Source organism: Nymphaea colorata, chromosome 12 (assembly GCF_008831285.2).
Source record: "Nymphaea colorata isolate Beijing-Zhang1983 chromosome 12, ASM883128v2, whole genome shotgun sequence".
Taxonomy (NCBI): domain Eukaryota; kingdom Viridiplantae; phylum Streptophyta; class Magnoliopsida; order Nymphaeales; family Nymphaeaceae; genus Nymphaea; species Nymphaea colorata.
In genome coordinates this window covers 20441307-20459108 of record NC_045149.1, presented here as the reverse complement: position 1 = coordinate 20459108, position 17802 = coordinate 20441307, and the positions used below count along the sequence as shown (strand labels likewise).

Sequence of the window (17802 nt, the reverse complement as noted above, 5' to 3'; positions counted from 1 at the left end):
AAGTAGTGTCGTTGATACTTTTATTGACGTTTTCGCACTACTTCATCAAAAATCAACTTTCACAATAGATATAACACTTTTACTGGCATGATGCTTAAATATTTTCACTACGGCAAAGGAGACTTAATAAAAGTAACTGACCTATACCGGTGCACCACTAGGCACTAGCAGGCCGCTTCAATTATAAAAGAAAAGAAACTTAACTTTTCTTCTCAATAAAGGGAATTACGAAGCTTTTTGATAGAAGCTTTTTGGCAAAAAGAAAGAAGGAAAAAGAAAAGTGAATAAAAGTAATGAAGGCAAGAAAAATGAGAAACAAAAAGGAGAATTAAAATATAAGAAAGGAGCTTACCACAAATTTTAGCATCCATAGTTGAAGTGTATGACGAAGGAATACCATTGCCGATAATTCAACCGTTGACATCAAAGAAACAGCTGGCTCAAAAAGGAAGTTGGGTTTTACTTATAAATATACCAAAAACAAAATTTTTAATAAGGTGCTACAACTACCTTCATAAATATCATTTGGTCTTCCTAAATATTTTGAAAAATGTAATGGCTCCGTCCTGACCCCCTACATAAAAGTAGGATTTATAGATTATAATGGGTCCATTTATAGCTGGTTTTGATTGAACAAAATGCAAGAACAAGTCAAAGTAAAAAAGAATATATGAATCTACCACAAATTCAGGGAGCTTATGTCATGCATGTAAAAAAACAAGACCATCACAACTTTACAAAATCCCATCAACTTTTCAGTGAACCATACAATAAATTTTAGTTTACTTCGTTGGATCTTAAACAGTAATTGCTTGTAAATGCAAGTTAAAAAAAAAAAATGATGCTAGCCGACGATCCCTTAAAATGTGTTTATTATGTCATGTTAATTTTTAATTTTTTTCCTTTTTGGCTGATTTTTTAATTGTTTACTTCTTATTTAATTTTATATTTAAACTACATTTTTAATCAAATTCAATTCACAAACGATTCTGATTATGATTTGATTCACCAATTCAATAAATCATTTTGCTTCGATTTCAAAACTTATTTTAATAACATTGTCTGAAAATACTTCAAATTTAAAAGAGATTCATCATGGTATTCCTTCTTATTAAATTTAAAAAAAATATTGATCTATTTTGGTCCTTATCAATGCTTTGAAACTATAGTTTGACCCTTCTTATCCTGATTCTGCCCTTGCTTTCAATGAAAGATCTTCAACGTACTATGCTTTGTTAAACCATCTCCATCCATTGAAGTCGTCGCTACCATCTCCATCCATTGAAGTCGTCGCTTCTAAAACAAAATTGAGAGGAAAAACTCGGTCGTACCACCGTTCTTATGTCTATAAAAGCAAACAAAACAAAGGAAGAGGGAATGTGATCACAACAATTTCACAGAGAGAGAGAGAGAGAGGTGGTGGCAATGGAGGGAAGAAGGATAAGCATGGTGGTGGCGATCTTGGTAGGACTAACAAGTATTAATGTGGGAGGGGTGAAGGGGCTTAGTAATTGTGACGCATATCTGGATCCTTGCGACGGGGATATGCCGACGGAGGAATGCTGCAACTCCCTGAATACTCTGGTGACGAAGGACGTCCCCTGCTTCTGCACCCTCACCCAGGGAGATAACGTCACCCAAGACGTCCAACTTATTCAGGATGCATGCGGCATCACAGTCCGTCCCAGCATCTGCTCCAAAGGTAATTAATTATGAAAATTCGAGTTCAAGTTCCCTCTCTCTCGCTCTCATCCTTGTTTCAGATTCAACACTTTTGTTGGGGTTGTGTTCAATGCAATTCGAGTTGAGCGCACTACTGAAGGTTGATGTATGTTCGAAATATTTTTGTTAAAAAAGATGCATTCACACTTTTAACTTTACAAAATTTCATGTTATATAGGTTGCTTAACAAAACAGAATACAAGTCCAGTCACCACCAGATAAATATTAACGATAAAATTTCTGTTAATATATTTAGTTAAACAATCTTGAAGTATGATATCTACATATACATTATGTGAGCGGAGATAGGTGTGGGCACTGTGTAGGCAATTAAATTAAAGTAACAAAAATGCTTATGCTTATGTTCATATTGATACTTTAAAGTAATTTTTCTTCTTTATATATTGGTCTTCTTTCAAAATTTTAACTTGTATATTTGCTAACTCCGCCCCTGTACGTATGAATTCTGTCTTCTACATAATTTCATGTTGGTTACTGTTTCCTTTTCCTTTTTGGCAAACGGTTGACTGATACCACACTGGCTTTAGGTCACAAGAATGAAGCTTTCAAGAATGAAGCTTTCATGCCAAAGTGGGCAGTAGGGTTAATTCTTCTATGCATCATCACAATTATCATCCCCGGGAAGTGATCCAGACCATCTTCAGCTACAGCGTCCTGATCCATCTTCTCCGGTTTGATGTTTCTTTGGGTGTCTTCCATCTTGTGTAATGTTTTTTATGTTCTTGTTGGGGTGTGCTTTTGGTTCTTTTGTCCTTCAAGAAGTTGACTGTAAATCAAATAAAGCATAGCTACTGGAGTCGCTACTGTGAGTTTCTATTGAATGCTTAATTACCTAAATCAATTACCACAAAGATCTAGCCGATATCATCGTTCTTATATGGGGCTGTACACAAGCCGAGTTGAGCTGATCTCGATCAGCATGACTCGACTCAACTCATATATTGCTTCAATTGAATTTGTCTCGAGCGTGAGTCGACTCGTATAAGGTCAACATGAACTCAACTCGACAGACCGAGTCCAAGTTCAACCTTGTCTCGTTTAAGCTTCATTTACCAACTCCCCATTTGACTTGGTCCCTTTCCTTGGTTTTATGCATGGAAATTACTGAGAAAAAAACAAGAGTTTATGTAAAACTTCAATTCAACTCATTTATAAGCACGAGTTTTCATTTAAGCTTGAACTTGACTCATTTACAAAATGAGTCTAACTCGAGTGGGCTTAACCGAATGAGTTTGAGTCAAGCTGAGGCTTGCTCGACTCGTTGTACAACCTACCAATTTATATAATAAGTAAGGGGCCAAATCCATGCGGTTCATCTGGCAGAGCAGCAGCCCTTGGCAACTCTTTTTGTTTCCGCGCACTAAATGTTTGCCAAATTGATCAGTGCCAGCGGTGGCACTATAGGGTTGTACACAAGCCGAGTGGAGCTGACCTTGACTCGACCCAACTCATGTATTGCTCTAATTGAATTCGTCTTGAGCTTGAGTCGAAGGTCAACATGACTGGAAAGCTTCCTACAACTCAATATATATGAAAATGGAAAAGGAAGAATTACAAAAACCACCTAACATTTCGGCCAACAAAAAATCACTACCAAATTTTTAAAAGTTAACAAATAGGTAATTAACTTTCGAAAGAAAATTTTAAAGCCGGCTATAATGGAAAATGTTAATTTTTTTTTATGAAATGTTGAGGAACCACGTTTGGCTGATGAAGGTCCCGCTAGTCCAGTAAGTGAGGGTCTTTGAGAATTATATATATATATATATATATATATATATATACTTTTCAAAATATGAGCACTTATTTGTTAACAATGATTTCTTATTTGATATTTGCGGTACATCTTTAAATTTTTCGATTGTGAACATACTTACTTTGGCTTCTAACAAGTAAGACCAGGCCATTATTGCCATCGATTTCAACTTTTCATACATTTACTTCAAAATTAAGTTACAACTTAAATTATTTTAAAGAAAGAGACTGGTGAAATCGCAGGGTCATTAAGTTCACATTAAAATGTAATTTATGAAAACAATCTTTTTGAAAAACGAATTTCATTGAAGGCAAAATGGTGCCTAGGTATATTTAATTGTTTCTCATTTATAAGGCATGTTCTGTGAATTATTTCACGACTAAATTAAATAGTTATTTGTAATTTCTCACAACAAATTTGGTGTTATTCATAAATATACCATAGGCGGAATTTCTATTGCGTTCATCAGCATCACATGCTCGGTTATGCGACTTGACCAAATCATTTTAATTAAAAAAAGGGAAAAAATGCAAGCACGATAATACTTAATGCCTTAATACTCTTTCAGTTGTACCCAAACTTTGGCAAGATATCAATTGCCACAACTATATATATATATATATATATATATATATATATATATATATATATATATATATATATATATATATATATATATATATATATATATATATATATATATATATATATTGAATGGTGACTCTAACTTTTGAAGTCACTCAGCTATTTAACCAGGACTATCTGATTCAATATGATGGACAATTATGAGAAAAACAAAGAGAAAAACATAATGACTATTTTCATTATCTAGTATTAGTTCCCATCTTTTTTTCCAATATTTTTTTCTTAACCATTTGATCTACAACAAGTGAACGGTCTTGGTTAGATGGTTGAGTAATTCTAGATAGTATATATATATAGTAGTTGGTAGGTCCCATGTCATAAGGTTAATGACAAAAACCTGCTTAAATACAACAATTATGGTGTATTTTTAAGTTTTAACCTTACTGATATGATCTTAAGAATAAGTTGATGGAAAACATATATTAAGTTAATTATTTTTAAATATAATTGTATTTCTACAATATGTAAAATTGAAGGGCTCATATGACATCGAATTCCCCATATTTTATAAAAACAACTTAAACAAAAGTATGTTTACTCTCAAGAAACATTATGAAAATACCTCGAAAACTGTTGGCAACTATATAAACAAGAAACTTCTAGTGATGTGTTGATGGTCTTGAGGAAGACTCCCTTGGAAAACTATTATTAAGCGTTGTGTTGGTCGAGTGAAAGACAAACTTGGTTCATTTGGTGTGCAAAAAGATATTATCCCAATAAGTCTTGGACCCGGCCTAGTCCGATTATTAAATGGCTGGGCCTCTGGCTCGGCCCTTAACCAATCTCACCCGATTGTCTTATATCCGGCCGGCCCAACCCTACTGAGAGAAGGTGCTCTACCAAAAAATGCAATGTTTTTGGTTGATCATGTAGCGGTAGGACATGCATTTAATACTATATGACACATTATAAGTACCAATTATGTAGAGGGTACCACATTGGAATAGCCACTCGCATGATAGGAATTACTGCACACGATTAGACCAAGAACATTAAAAGAAAACAGAAAAGTTTCATAGAAATCATAACTCACAAGCAATTTTTTTTTTTTACAGTTCTTTTTATTATGTGATCATTATTAATATTATTTTTCGTTTTGATAGGGTTAGGTGAACCATAACAAGACCATACAAACAGAGACACACCTCGAGTATTGAACTCCTCATTTTGAATTTGGCTTTGTGGACGACACCTTTGCGTCCACGGACTTCGGTGCAATATTTTAACATTTTCGTCTTTTTAGGTCATCACCCAAAATCTAGGGTTACAAGAACGAGACCCTAAGTTGGCTATATATAGCATAGGTCTGTGGGCGTATACATTGAAACGAAGGCGTTAATTATGACAGTTTTTTTTTTTTTTTTGAGAAAATACATTTTCTATTATCATTTGATGATTCAAACCGGTTCCCGGCCGATTCACCGAATTATTGGCAAATTGTTGATTCATTTCTAGTTGAACCATCCTTACAACAATGGAACCAACCTTATGGATGTTCTTCACGGTGTACATGAACCTGTGACCACACAAAACTCATATTGAACAAGGTGAAACATGGCTTCCATATCAAACCCCTACAGATTAATTAAAGAAGGAAATCACATACGTAGGGTAAGTTTTCCATGTGCTTAATCATTTACAATATGAATCTCCAGTGAAAGGTTCCAAACCCAGTTTACGTCTTGCAACTAGGGTGGCAAGCAGAAGATTATCTGTCTATTCCTCACAATTTATGTCAATATGGGTCGACTTCTGTAAACTTTGAAGAAATACGTTACAAAAGGATATAAGGTTAGTAGTATATTATAGAAAAGCAGAAATCAAATAATGTGAAACGTATATACTACAGCGAAACATGAACAAACTTAAAGGAGAATGCAAAGAAACACAGGCACAATCGTGCATATGCATACATACATCGGTTTATGCAGCAGGTTTTCAAAACATGAGAACTGTATATGGAGATAAATTCTTTGCTCACTTGGTTAATTAGATCAAATGACTCATTAGATCTGTCGATGAATCAATGGAAGAAACGGTTGGCGCAACACATCAAAATTATGTACATAAAAGCTCAATTAACTAGTAGTTGTGTGCTCATCCACCTTTTTATAGAGTACTCAATAGTGACAAGTCAGCTTGTGAGTTCTCAAGTCAGATTCATTGGAAAACCCCAAGGGATCCTATGAATTTTTGTGCATTATCTAGTTGTCATATTTTAATTGCGTAGTGATGATGATATATAGTGGAACCACATAACCAGACATGGAAAATTAATGTGATTTTCCACATTTTCGTGCTTCCATATTCTCGATGATCAGTTGTTTTCCTTCATGGTATTGGATACCTCAATCTTATAGATCGATATTAATGAAAATAATAAATCATATTGATATGAAAAATAATTCATGTTATAGGGAATGACATGGTTAAATCGAGTGTTTCATCTTCAAACAAGAGTATGTAACACCATAAGATGTGATGGTATAGAATCAAAAGATGTCTATACTGATGTGCTGATCTCGAACGAGCTGATCATGGCATTGGAGCCAGCAAGTCCAATTTTATGTTCATCAAAGGCTGTTCAACCCAAAACACTAAGAGAGCGTTTGGATGACACTCTTATCTAATCCATTTTTTTGAAAACTTGGAAAACCAAGTTTTTTAATGAGTCTTAAAGACCTAGGTCATTGTTTTGGTGACACACCCAAAACCTGATTTTTTAAATAACATGAGGGGAGATAGGTTGTTCACTTTCTTTTACAAAACCAAGTTTCGTCAAAACTTGTTCTTTTCCTCATAGCCAGTTTTGATGACATCCAAACACACCATAAACCTAGTTTGATCCACTTAAAACCTGGTTTTTTAATAACTTGAGGGATCTCTTTTACAAAGCCAAGTTTTGTAGAAACTGGGTTTTTCTCATATCCTATTTTGATAACACCCAAACATGTCAAAAACCTGGTTTTGAAGTTGGTTTTGAGGTGCCATCCAAACGCCCCTCAAGAGGTTCACGTCCTCACTCTCATCAACCTCTTTTAAAACTCTTAATATGATTCAATTACTCAAATCATCTTGCACATCACACCTTGTACATCATGTTGACTAAGTACTGTAATCCACATTCTATGTGTCATCGGTGGACCTGGTCCATACATGTTAACCCTTTTTTCAAATGCTTTTACGTCGAAAATTTGCAAAAATCTTTGTTGGAACTCGAGTTTGACTAGTGTCTGGTATAGAATTTTGTAAAACTAAAGATCCTGCTTTTTTCAACTCCAGGGTGCTGCTTGTTCTTGGAGTCGAGGACCATTCAAATCTCAGCAGTTCTTGGAAATGGAGCGTGGATCTCTCTTATCTGCCATTGATAGTTACGGACTTGAAGGTTGCCTCTAAAATAGCGCCGTTAAAGAGAAGGAAAAGATATAACTAGGACCTTTTGAAGTTTCAAGCAAAGGAAGCCTCTAGATTGGAAAATTAAATCCGTAGTTTTATAATTAACGCAACTTGCAGAACCAGGTTTCCATGGCGCATCCTTGTAGACGGCTTTAAAAGGAGAACTCACCATGTTCTTTCCCTGTAGCGGAAGGGAAGGAAGGAAGAGATAGTTGGTTGGGAAGGGAGAGTTCTTCGTTTCTTGTATAATTTCTATAGCTAACCTGCAGAGAAGGAGTTATCGTGATGGAGGGAGCAGCAAGGGTGCTGATCGTGGTTCTGCTGGCGGTGACCGGAATCACCGTTGAAGGAGGTAGAGAGAAGCGCATGCCTCCTTGTATCGGGGATCTGTCCCCTTGCCTCCCCGCCATTACCGACCCTGTGGTGAAGCTGCTGCCGGGGAGCGACTGCTGCGTCGCCGTCAAGAATGCTTTGAGGAGAGAGAAGGAGTGCCTGTGCCGCCTGTTCAACACGTCATCTTCACCCTCCTCCTTCTTCTCCTTCTTCGGCCCCACCTTCCCCATCGACTCGATGAGTCGCGCTCTGGCCATTCCCAGCGTCTGCGGGATCAGTTTGGCCGACATCAGCAAATGCGACGACGGTGAGTAGTACTTCAATTTGCCCTATACGTAGATATAATCATCTTCATCTTCATGGAAACTAAATGGACAGATTAATGGCTCTTTCTCTCTCATTTTTTCTGTTACTTCTTTCATTGGTTTTGTAGATGGACCTACTTTCCCGACATCAACGCCATCGGCAACTTCAGAATCTTCTGCATCACCGTCTCCAAGGCTTATGAATCGAGGTCTTTCTCTCTCTCTCTCTCTCCTTCCCTCTCTCGCTTTCTACCGATCTTTCTTATAGTCATTTTCTCATTCTCGCTTTTCTTGAGGTTTTGTAGTAGAGTCTGCATCCTCGACATCATCCTCAACACCATCTTCAGAACCCTCTTCATCCCCACCATCAGGTGATCAGACTCCTCCTTCCTTCTACGTGCACACACACTCACACATGTATATACAAAAGTTACAAAGTGTAGAACGATTTTTAAGAAGTTATATACTTATTTCTAAAGTTGTTTCACACATGAACAGTTAGGAACAGTTGCTAAAATTATTTTATTGAGTCTAGCAATAATAAATTAATTTTGGTAGAAAACAGAAGATAAGTAAAAAGATTATGAAGTGGGGGTCTTTCCTTGTGATCCTAGAACTGGATCAGTGAGCTTCATTCAGTCCCCATCTGACAATTCGACAAGGAGACCTTCTTGGACAAGTACATGATTTACGTGGACATGAGCTTCACTGGTTTAGGTCAAGTAGTTTCTTGGACCTGTGTTTAATATCTAATATCGCGCAGGTTCATACAGCAAGAGTTCGGCAGGGAGGCTGAAAAATGCAGTGAAGCTATGGCTGGCACCATTAATTTTGTTCCTGTTTGCATCATCGTTCATGCTTGTGCCCTGAGCTGCTAGCTATTAATGGCTGATCTTCGTCATACACACACGTAGTCCAGAAATTCTCTTGGGATTTCCACTTTTCTCCTTTCCCTAATGTTCTCTGCTTTAGCGACATATGCTGTGCGAATTGCTTAATTATTAGTTTAATATGTTGAGCCGCCTTTAAATTGCGTGTGCATTTTCTTAATTTCTTTAAGTGATGCTTGCATTCTTAAGGGAATATTACGTAGTTTTGGGATTACGTAATTCACATTATATATGAAAAAGATAAATAGCCATTATGAAGCAAAACAAGAAAAAAGGACGCGGGAAATTTAGTCTTCACCAGACGCAAAAGAATATGCCAGTAAAGCAACCTTTACAGACGCCATGTAAAATGTCAGTAAATCAGTCTCTACTTTTCTAACATGGTCTTGGCAAATGTCCAAGATTCTTGGATTCAAAAATTGAAGGAGGTTCAAGAGGGTCGGAGAAGGACCCCAGTCCTTTTTTCGACCAACTCCCAGTAAGCGTTTCTGCTTCAAAGTTTTCCATACGAGAAAGTAAACATAAGGAGCCATATTTGAGAAAGCGGGTCCATCAATAAGTAACTGGATCCGGCAATTGCCCACACCATAGAGAACCAAACTTAATGTTAAACAAAAATGTCCTTTTAACGACACAAGAAAAGAAAACGTGAGTAAAGGTAGCACTTTCGATGACGCTTCCTGAAAAAGCCACTACAGATACATATTCAATAACCCATCAACCTCACTAAAGCTCTGTCTTCAGTGACGTTTCCCAATAAACATCAAAGAAGGTCCTCCCCTTGGTCAGTCTTTAGTGATGTTTTCAAACCTTTCTCATAAAACTTCACCAAAGCTCTGCCTTTAGTAATTTAGTAGTGTTTCCTAAAAAGGTCATCTTTTGAGAAAACTACACTATCATCCTTTTTTTGGTTTTTTTTTTTTGATATTCTATAATTACAATTAATCATTTACCAACGTTTGAAAAGCACTTTTAATCACATTAACGTAAAAGCTGTCCAGCCCAATTAATGGCTACCAGTATTAATTCCATAACAGGTTTTGATAAAGACCCAAGAGTTGGAGGTCAACGGCCAGTTGGCCAATCTCATGGATCAGACAATGTTCTCACGTTGCCTATCGGAGAAAAAAGAACATACATCAATCCCTGATTAAAACTATCAAAGGACCAATTTAAAACTTTAGCTTGCCTAAATGTTTCAAATAGATTATACAGAAATACTTTCTAAAGGAAAACAGGTAGCTACCAGACCCTCATAATATGCTACATTTGATGAAAATTGTTTAGGTTATTGATTTTAAGGAGATAGAATGATTAAGATTAGACTAGTTGTATTTTCTAGAGACTCAAAGAGTACTCTCCTCAATTGAAAAAACAAATGAATTTCCTTAATTGAGGTTTTTTGACTCCTTAAAAGATTGCATCTCCACCGTATGACATTCTTCAGATCAATGGCACACAGAATTCTTCTCTTCAAGTCTGGGTATATGTATATATAAAAAATATATAGTCAGTGAATTGGGAGCACGTCCATTTATGTTGATTCATCGTCGACGATAATTCTTCTCTTCCCAGGGTCCGAGTAAGAGCAGCACGTTATGGTTGAGATCTTAAAAGTTCACCTCAACCCGATGACTTCGTCAATTAGACAGAGTTCTACGTTGAGAAAAGAAGGAAGCAATCTGCAGGTTAACGAACAAAGCAAGACAGTGCCGAAAGAGAACTGGAGGGCAAAGGCGAAGTTCAAATGGAAAAAGGGTTGAGGGAATCAATGGTGGTGGCGGTGATGGTGGTGGTTATAGCCATTATAGGAGGAGGAGGAGGAGGAAGGGCTGCAGGGGAGGAGTTGCCTTCCTGTGCCAAGTACATGTACCCGTGCCTTGCTGCCATTCAGAGCGGTTTGGTGGAGCCGGGGAAGTACTGCTGCGCCTCTTTTCGGATGGCCATCACCGTAGAGTTGGACTGCATCTGCGGCCTCTACAACTCATCTTCGGCCAGCTTCTTCGAGCATGGCGGCAGCCAACCTCTCAGCCGGTCGAGGGCCCTTGAGATACCTGCCCTCTGCGGTATCCAGAATTTTCTCAGCCTTTGCAACATCGGTGGGTATTTCATCTTGTATTTTTTAATTGATCGTCTCGCCTCCGTTTTTCTTAATAGACATATACATGATTTTGAAAGCAAGTACATTGGTTAATATACATGAAAAATATGTAAACTGATTTATGAGTTATGGTCCTATGGTTGGTGATTTATGGAGCCGTCTGATGCACCATATGCTTAATGGCTAAAACTACATTGGCTAATAGAAAAAGAGAACTTTTTGTAAAGACAAAAAGAAAACCGAAAGAAAATGAAAAGACTAAAAATTGGTGTATATGTCTTGTGTGCACCAAGTGGCGCACACAAAAGCACGTAAATAATTTCCAATCACAACTCCAACCCCGTTTTTTGGCGTACATGCCTTGTGTGCACCGAGTGGCGCACACAAAAGTCACTCTCTAAGAATATCATGTGAGTATTCTATAAACCTACCGCAAAATTGGGATAGATTCTTGGGATACTTGCTCAAATGTTCAATGAATTTACCACAATTTTGAAGAGCAATCACGAAACACTTATACTTTGTTCCTAATGCCAAACAGGTTCGTAAGATATGACATCATGCAAAGTTATATAAAAAATAAAATTTCTCTCTTATGTTTATATAGGTTTCCTTGTTTTTGTACATGTACAGCTTCCAATGAATTTGCATCAGCACCAGCATCACCTTCATCTCCAGGTTCACCTCCAGGTTCTCTCTCTCGCCCTCTCATTCTCTCTCTCTTTCTTAGTAACATGGCTTGAATGATATGCACGTCTCATATAGTTTTCAGCTTCATGAATTCCACATTTATTCTAAAAAACAGGCCCCGAGAACTTGGTTGGGTAGTTCTCAACTTTCTACGCGAAATTCTTTTCTTCAACAAATAAGAAAACATAGAAACTGAGCTTGCATATGTAACTAGGCCATACTTTGGAAATTTATTGAATAATACAGGAGTATGTGCAAATCATTCTTGCAAATAAGATGATTAGTTCTTTTGCAGTTAGTTTTGAGAAGAAAGACCTAAGCTGATTGGGCTGACTTTTTCCTTAATTCGGATCTTAAGAACTTTTATACGATTTGTTTAAATTAAAGTGGCTCTAGAAGTATCTTATTTAAGCATGTCACTTTTGCAACTAGTTAACTACCGCCAAAGAGAAATTTCAGGGCAAATGCTTATAGCACAAATACATTTGTTTATTATGCGTGCTTTCCTCACCAAAATTTCTAGTTCTAATAATACCATTGTTAGACATGCATAAGCTTACACAAGTATTGAATTTCTGGGTTTTGAACCATAGCTAGGGATGTACAATGAGTCGAACCAACTCGCGCTCAACTCAAACTTGCCCGCTTACATTCAACTTGAGTTCGACTCATTTAATGAAGGACTTGAGCTCGAACTTGAGTTGAAAATCGAGTTAAAAACAAGTCAAGTTCGAGCTGCATGAGCTCGACTTGTTTAAACTTGCTCGGATTTTGTCCTCTATTTGTTAATCTTGAAAGGTATATCAGTGTTTTTTGATGAAAACTCAATTTACCAGGTCAAGCACGAGCTTGCCTCATAAAGCTTGACTCGAGCTCGAGCAAAGCAGTGTGACTAGAGGCGGGCTTGCTCATTGTACATCCCTAACTCTAACTACTCCTAGACCAAAAAAGCGGCACACTGTTGGTTGTAGCAATTTCTACACTCAAATAGCGTTTTAGGCTTCTAATATATGAGGTTGATCTCTCTGCAGGCCGTAACTCAGGCACTCAGAGCAAAGTTTCAAGATTGACCATTGGCAATGCTGCCACTGCATGGATTCTTGCCAGCATCCTCATCCCTTGAGCTATGCATGAATTACGATACCATCTTCCCCAAATTGGCATGATTATCTTGGAAACAGTTCACTTGAGTGTTTTAGTTAATTTTGTCTGCAACAAAGAATCCACTTTTGAGGTGGGAGACATTCCATCAGTTATTCATCCTGCCAGAAGCCTTTGTGTTAATTGTGTGTTTGAGTTTTCTTGCTTGTTTAATCTTACTCAATGAGCGGAATGAGGGAACAACAATGCCAGAAACTTATGGTTATTCTTTTCAACTCGAGAGTAATATCTGCCACCATTTACAATATAACTAAGTAGCACCTACAAGATTCAAATTGACATCTGAGCTCACATTATGCATCTTGGGGCTTGTTTGTTGATTCTTTGGTTTTTCCAAGTTGAAATGTTTATTTTTCTAGGTAGCTCACTATGCAATGCAACATGCATTAAGTCACTTGCCAGTAATAATGTCACTGATTATGACCCAACAATTAATTGAAAAACAATAGATCTCTTGTATTATGTCATTCTGCTAACTAGAAGATCTCTCTATTTAACGCCAATTTGGCAGGATTAGATATATGAGCCAAGTTGTTGGGCAATACAAACATGTGGCGGCTTGACCTCAATTTATTAAAAAAAGTGTGGCAACAATTGTGTTTTTGGTTGGCATAATAAAAGTACATGACTTTATAATGGGCACTATCTTCGGTACATATATATATATATATAAAGATCTTCTGCCACTTATCAGAATTCTCAGAATTTGGACAAGAGCCATTAAGAAAGCCGAATAATGTGAAATTCTGTTCTAAAAAAAAATAACACAAACTTGAAGCAAGAAGGGTACAAATGCTCTATGAAAAGATTATAACAATTGTCGAAGACGCTGTGATGATCATAAACCCGAACTTATATAGAACGTACATATATATATTGTCGGTGTCAAGCCTCATGGTTTTGAAATGGGAAGATGTTCGGTACCAAACAAGATTCTGAACTACTTAGGTGGAAATATTGAGAAGCTATGTGTAAAACGCAGTCACACGACGGGATTAAAATGGGAAAAGGTATAAGAATCTATAGATACTCTTATTTAGTTTTTTGAGAAAAACTGGCATGTCAGGCGCCTGTAGCTCAGTGGATAGAGCGTCTGTTTCCTAAGCAGAAAGTCGTAGGTTCGACCCCTACCTGGCGCGCTTCTCCACCGTCTTTTTTCTTTGAGAACACATCAATTAAATTTTATAAAGCTAAAGGGGCGCCCTCTTTCACCTGGCTGTTATAGATCGTGTATTGGGTCCATCACTCCATTGATTGTCCCGTTCTATTGTACTAAGCCACGCCACTTTCTGAGCCCGAAAGGAAAATAGGAGTCCGGTTCAAAACAACCCAAATCCACAAAATGATCGATTTAAACACAGTTCCTGCTAAAGCTGGGTCATTATCTTTACCCATTCTTGTCAAAGCAATTGTGGCTGTGGAGAGTAGGGACTGCACCACATAAATGCTCGCATCCGCCTTAAAAGTTAGGATAAGAATTGGGGCAACCCAAATAAAATGCCATTTGAAATTTATCAGTTACGACCCTTAGCTGTTTCCTTTGAGTTGAATCGAGCCAAAATTTCGTTACTTATCGGTATGAGAGGCGTTAGGCATCTGGTTGGGGTAGAAAATATTGTTAGGAAACTCATTAAAATTTTAAACTGTGATGAAATTAACGCTAATTCGAGTTAAAGAAGAAAATAACCGTAAGGTCTCGAACCCAAAGGACTCAAAACCGATATAATTCATTTAACAACAACGAGATTTGTGGGCCACCGAGCAACGTGCAAGAGCAGAGGCCAATATGGTGCAGGGCTGGATAGGAGTCACCTTCACCGAATGGTTGAAAATTATTCATTGACTTTAAAGCTCCACCAACGTCCCCTTTACCGTAATAAATATACACATTGTTCTCAGCCAAAACAAAGTCTTAGTGCCCCACTTTCAAGTATATGTATAATGTATGTCGCCCACCTTATCATATCCTTTTCATATATATTAGAGGGAATATTGAAAAATGATAGGATAGGAATTAGTAGAAGAATAGTCGTTTGATGAGATCGATCCAGCAACAAATATACACTCCTCCAAAACAGAAGTGTACGCTTTAGTCTTTTTACAATCTCTTTGTTATTCTATCAAAACCCTTCTTTTGTATTTTATTAAGAATATTTTTATTTGTTTTGTTTAGGAATGTGCATGTAACCCAGGTACGCTGGCGCACCTGTTCCTACGCGTTCTACGAATCTGGTACTGGAACACCTAGTTTCGTGCATTTCAGAATGCGTACAAGATGTCTCTCGTTCTTCGGGTGAGCAAGGGGTATTAATCCCACCGCCCGAAAAAGGCCCGAAGGCCCCCTCCCATTCCTCCTGTCTCCGGGGTCGTGAGATGCATCGGTGTCAGCGATAGCAACGGTGCACCCTTCAGCTTAGATGCCGCGCCCTATCGCCTTAAGACACAGGAACATAACACCCACGGGAATCGAACTAGAGACCTGCCTTAGTACAGGCCCCTAACCCAACCAGCTACGTTATGCCCCTTGACACAGACATCCCTCGTTCTTATCGGATCGCGGCGCCACGGGACTCTTTGAGGAAAGGCGGGGCCCACGGAACTTCAACGCGTTCCTGTAGAAGACATCCCTCGTTTGCAGCCCAACTTGGTTTCCCCTGGTCACCGCGATCGCTCGGTGAAAAATTTTTTCCAGGACATTTATTTTCCGCGTATATCCGGTTTACTCGTCCCCTCGATCGTATAAGTACCTTTTCTTCTTCAGAACCGATCTCCATTGGAAGGAAGCGAGAGAGGATGGAGAAGGGGGTAGGAGGAAGGGTGGCGGTGCTGATGGTGGTGGTGGCGGCGGCGGCGGCGATGGTGGGGATGGGAGGAAGAGGTGTGAGCGCCCAGGGTACTTCCACATGCGTCAACGATCTGGTGGTGTGCCAGAAGGACATCTCCAATGCGTCGACGAAGCCGGATAGCAAATGCTGCAGCGCCCTCAACAACGCGGTGAGCAAGGAGCTCTCCTGCCTCTGTGACCTCTACAAACAAGACACTATCTTTCAAACTCTCGGACTCAACAAGACGAGAGCGATGGAGTTGCCTGGACTCTGCGGCATCAAAGCCGGTCTCAGCCTCTGCAACACTAGTATGCAAATCTCTCTCTCTCTCTCTCTCTCTCTCTGTTTCTCTCTCGCTCTCTCTCTCTCTCATGTATCTGTTCTGGTTTGATTCCGCAGCTTCGGCTACTCCTCCATCATCCGCAACTCCGTCTCCCTCATCTACCCCTGGAGCCGGTTCAGGTTCTCTCTCTCTCTCTCTCTGAAAATTTTTTAGATAATTACTATGAAAGGCAGATTCTGGGGAGGATAGTGGGTAGGAAGTTATCCTGCAATTTGCATCTTTGGGATCGCCGCCGATGCACTGGCAACCGCTAAAAATGTTTTGTCGCATGCATCGGTTCTTCTTTTGGAGTTGTAGACGGATTCTTCGTTTATCCCCAACTGTAATCTCTCCAACAGAAAAAGGAAAAGCAAGGAAAATGAGTTGATTTTCTCATGAACGAACAACTTCCAGTTTTTCTTGTTTCATGGTTTTGCTTCGAGAAAAAAGTGAGACCAATAAGGACAATAACCATCACCTTTTTCTTTTTATGGTTTTAACCATCCATCAAGTTGGAGTTTTGATTAAATGGTTATCTGATCAAACTAGATTTACCATTATATATATATATATATATATATATATATATATGACGCACGCTCTTTGACAAAAGAAAATTTTAGTAGTTGATCTTGGGATTCTTTGTACATATAGAAAAGTGAATTGTACTTTTCATATTGTGCTTACTTATAAATTAAGGCAAAACCCTAACCTGTTCAACCAAACCATTCAAGCTATTTTTTATTCAGTCAAACCTTCCAGATACCATCCAATCTAATTTTTTTAGTTTAAATGTGTTTTTAATAATAAAAAAATAATAGCCTCTATGGGATCAATTCTAATAATAAAAAGTCAGTATCTTTTAACAAATCAACTTGATTTATAATATGCTTTATATTAAATTAGTATTCATAAACATAATGGCATCTTCATACCTTGTCTAAAATACTCTTTTAACAAATTTACGTCATCTGGTAAATAGTCAAGAACATGAAAACCTGTTCCGTTCTCATCGTCCCGATTCATCGTAAATGCAGGTTCGAACAGTAGCAGCGGAGCTACGAAGTTGGGATGGGGCGTGACGCCATGGTGGGCGCTCGTGTTACTGCCCGCATCACTTATTGGACTCTGAGTTCCTTCTTCTTTGAGATGCTTTCGTTGTCGGTGGTTTCGCTCTGGAGTCTTTGCCTCTGTTCCGTGTCTCTTTCTCCTGCACTTGCCTTCCTTTTTCTGCTACTGTTTCTTCCTGTAATGCATTATGGCGAGCGGTGGCTCGTCTTAATTTAATAGTCATATCTTGTTTCAGAATGAATTCTGCGGATTGGCAGTTTCTGCTTGCATTTCACTGCGACTGTTTGAATTCAATTTTCTAAAGGCCGTGGGCCTGGCTGTTTCAACTTACAGTGGCGTTGGCGAATCATGAATGCTTTAAAATCCAAATTTAAGAAGCGCATCTGCCTTCCAACGTCGAATTAAATAGAAGGAGGGGCACATGCTGCTAGGCTGTTTTTGACTTTGCGTTCATTCAGGCATTTTTTATTCTACTTACAGATGTTAACTGACTGGATTCGAATTAAATATATTCTTAATCATATCAACTTTGGCAAGTTCAAATTCGAATTTGAATTTGAATTC

At 38.2% G+C, this 17802-nt stretch overlaps 3 protein-coding genes and 1 non-coding gene across 4 annotated transcripts; all 4 read left to right on the top strand.

The window, feature by feature from the left end:
- Positions 1-1422: 1422 nt before the first annotated feature.
- Positions 1423-2530, top strand: LOC126410643 (non-specific lipid transfer protein GPI-anchored 8-like). Its single transcript, XM_050081012.1, has 2 exons — positions 1423-1702; positions 2271-2530. Exons 1-2 carry the CDS (start codon positions 1426-1428, stop codon positions 2369-2371), a joined length of 378 nt encoding a protein of 125 aa, XP_049936969.1. The 5' UTR covers positions 1423-1425; the 3' UTR covers positions 2372-2530.
- Positions 2531-10839: 8309 nt separating this feature from the next.
- On the top strand, positions 10840-12982 carry LOC116265308 (non-specific lipid transfer protein GPI-anchored 19-like). Its single transcript, XM_031645861.1, has 3 exons — positions 10840-11134; positions 11803-11859; positions 12891-12982. The coding sequence occupies exons 1-3, from the start codon at positions 10840-10842 to the stop codon at positions 12980-12982; spliced, it is 444 nt and encodes a 147-aa protein (XP_031501721.1).
- Positions 12983-14086: 1104 nt separating this feature from the next.
- Positions 14087-14159, top strand: TRNAR-CCU (transfer RNA arginine (anticodon CCU)). Its single transcript has one exon. It is a non-coding gene; the product is annotated as a tRNA-Arg (tRNA).
- A 1636-nt stretch (positions 14160-15795) lies between these two features.
- On the top strand, positions 15796-17507 carry LOC116265996 (non-specific lipid transfer protein GPI-anchored 3-like). Its single transcript, XM_031647031.2, has 3 exons — positions 15796-16153; positions 16245-16307; positions 17205-17507. Exons 1-3 carry the CDS (start codon positions 15814-15816, stop codon positions 17297-17299), a joined length of 498 nt encoding a protein of 165 aa, XP_031502891.1. The 5' UTR covers positions 15796-15813; the 3' UTR covers positions 17300-17507.
- The last annotated feature ends 295 nt before the right edge of the window (positions 17508-17802 follow it).

Coding starts and splice junctions, on each gene's coding strand:
- LOC126410643 (XM_050081012.1), top strand. CDS start 1,426: ATGGAGGGAAGAAGGATAAGCATGGTGGTGGCGATCTTGGTAGGACTA. Junction 1,703..2,270: donor TCCCAGCATCTGCTCCAAAG/GTAATTAATTAT, acceptor CACTGGCTTTAG/GTCACAAGAATGAAGCTTTC.
- LOC116265308 (XM_031645861.1), top strand. CDS start 10,840: ATGGTGGTGGCGGTGATGGTGGTGGTTATAGCCATTATAGGAGGAGGA. Junction 11,135..11,802: donor TGAGATACCTGCCCTCTGCG/GTATCCAGAATT, acceptor GTACATGTACAG/CTTCCAATGAATTTGCATCA. Junction 11,860..12,890: donor ATCTCCAGGTTCACCTCCAG/GTTCTCTCTCTC, acceptor ATCTCTCTGCAG/GCCGTAACTCAGGCACTCAG.
- LOC116265996 (XM_031647031.2), top strand. CDS start 15,814: ATGGAGAAGGGGGTAGGAGGAAGGGTGGCGGTGCTGATGGTGGTGGTG. Junction 16,154..16,244: donor TCTCAGCCTCTGCAACACTA/GTATGCAAATCT, acceptor TTGATTCCGCAG/CTTCGGCTACTCCTCCATCA. Junction 16,308..17,204: donor TACCCCTGGAGCCGGTTCAG/GTTCTCTCTCTC, acceptor TCGTAAATGCAG/GTTCGAACAGTAGCAGCGGA.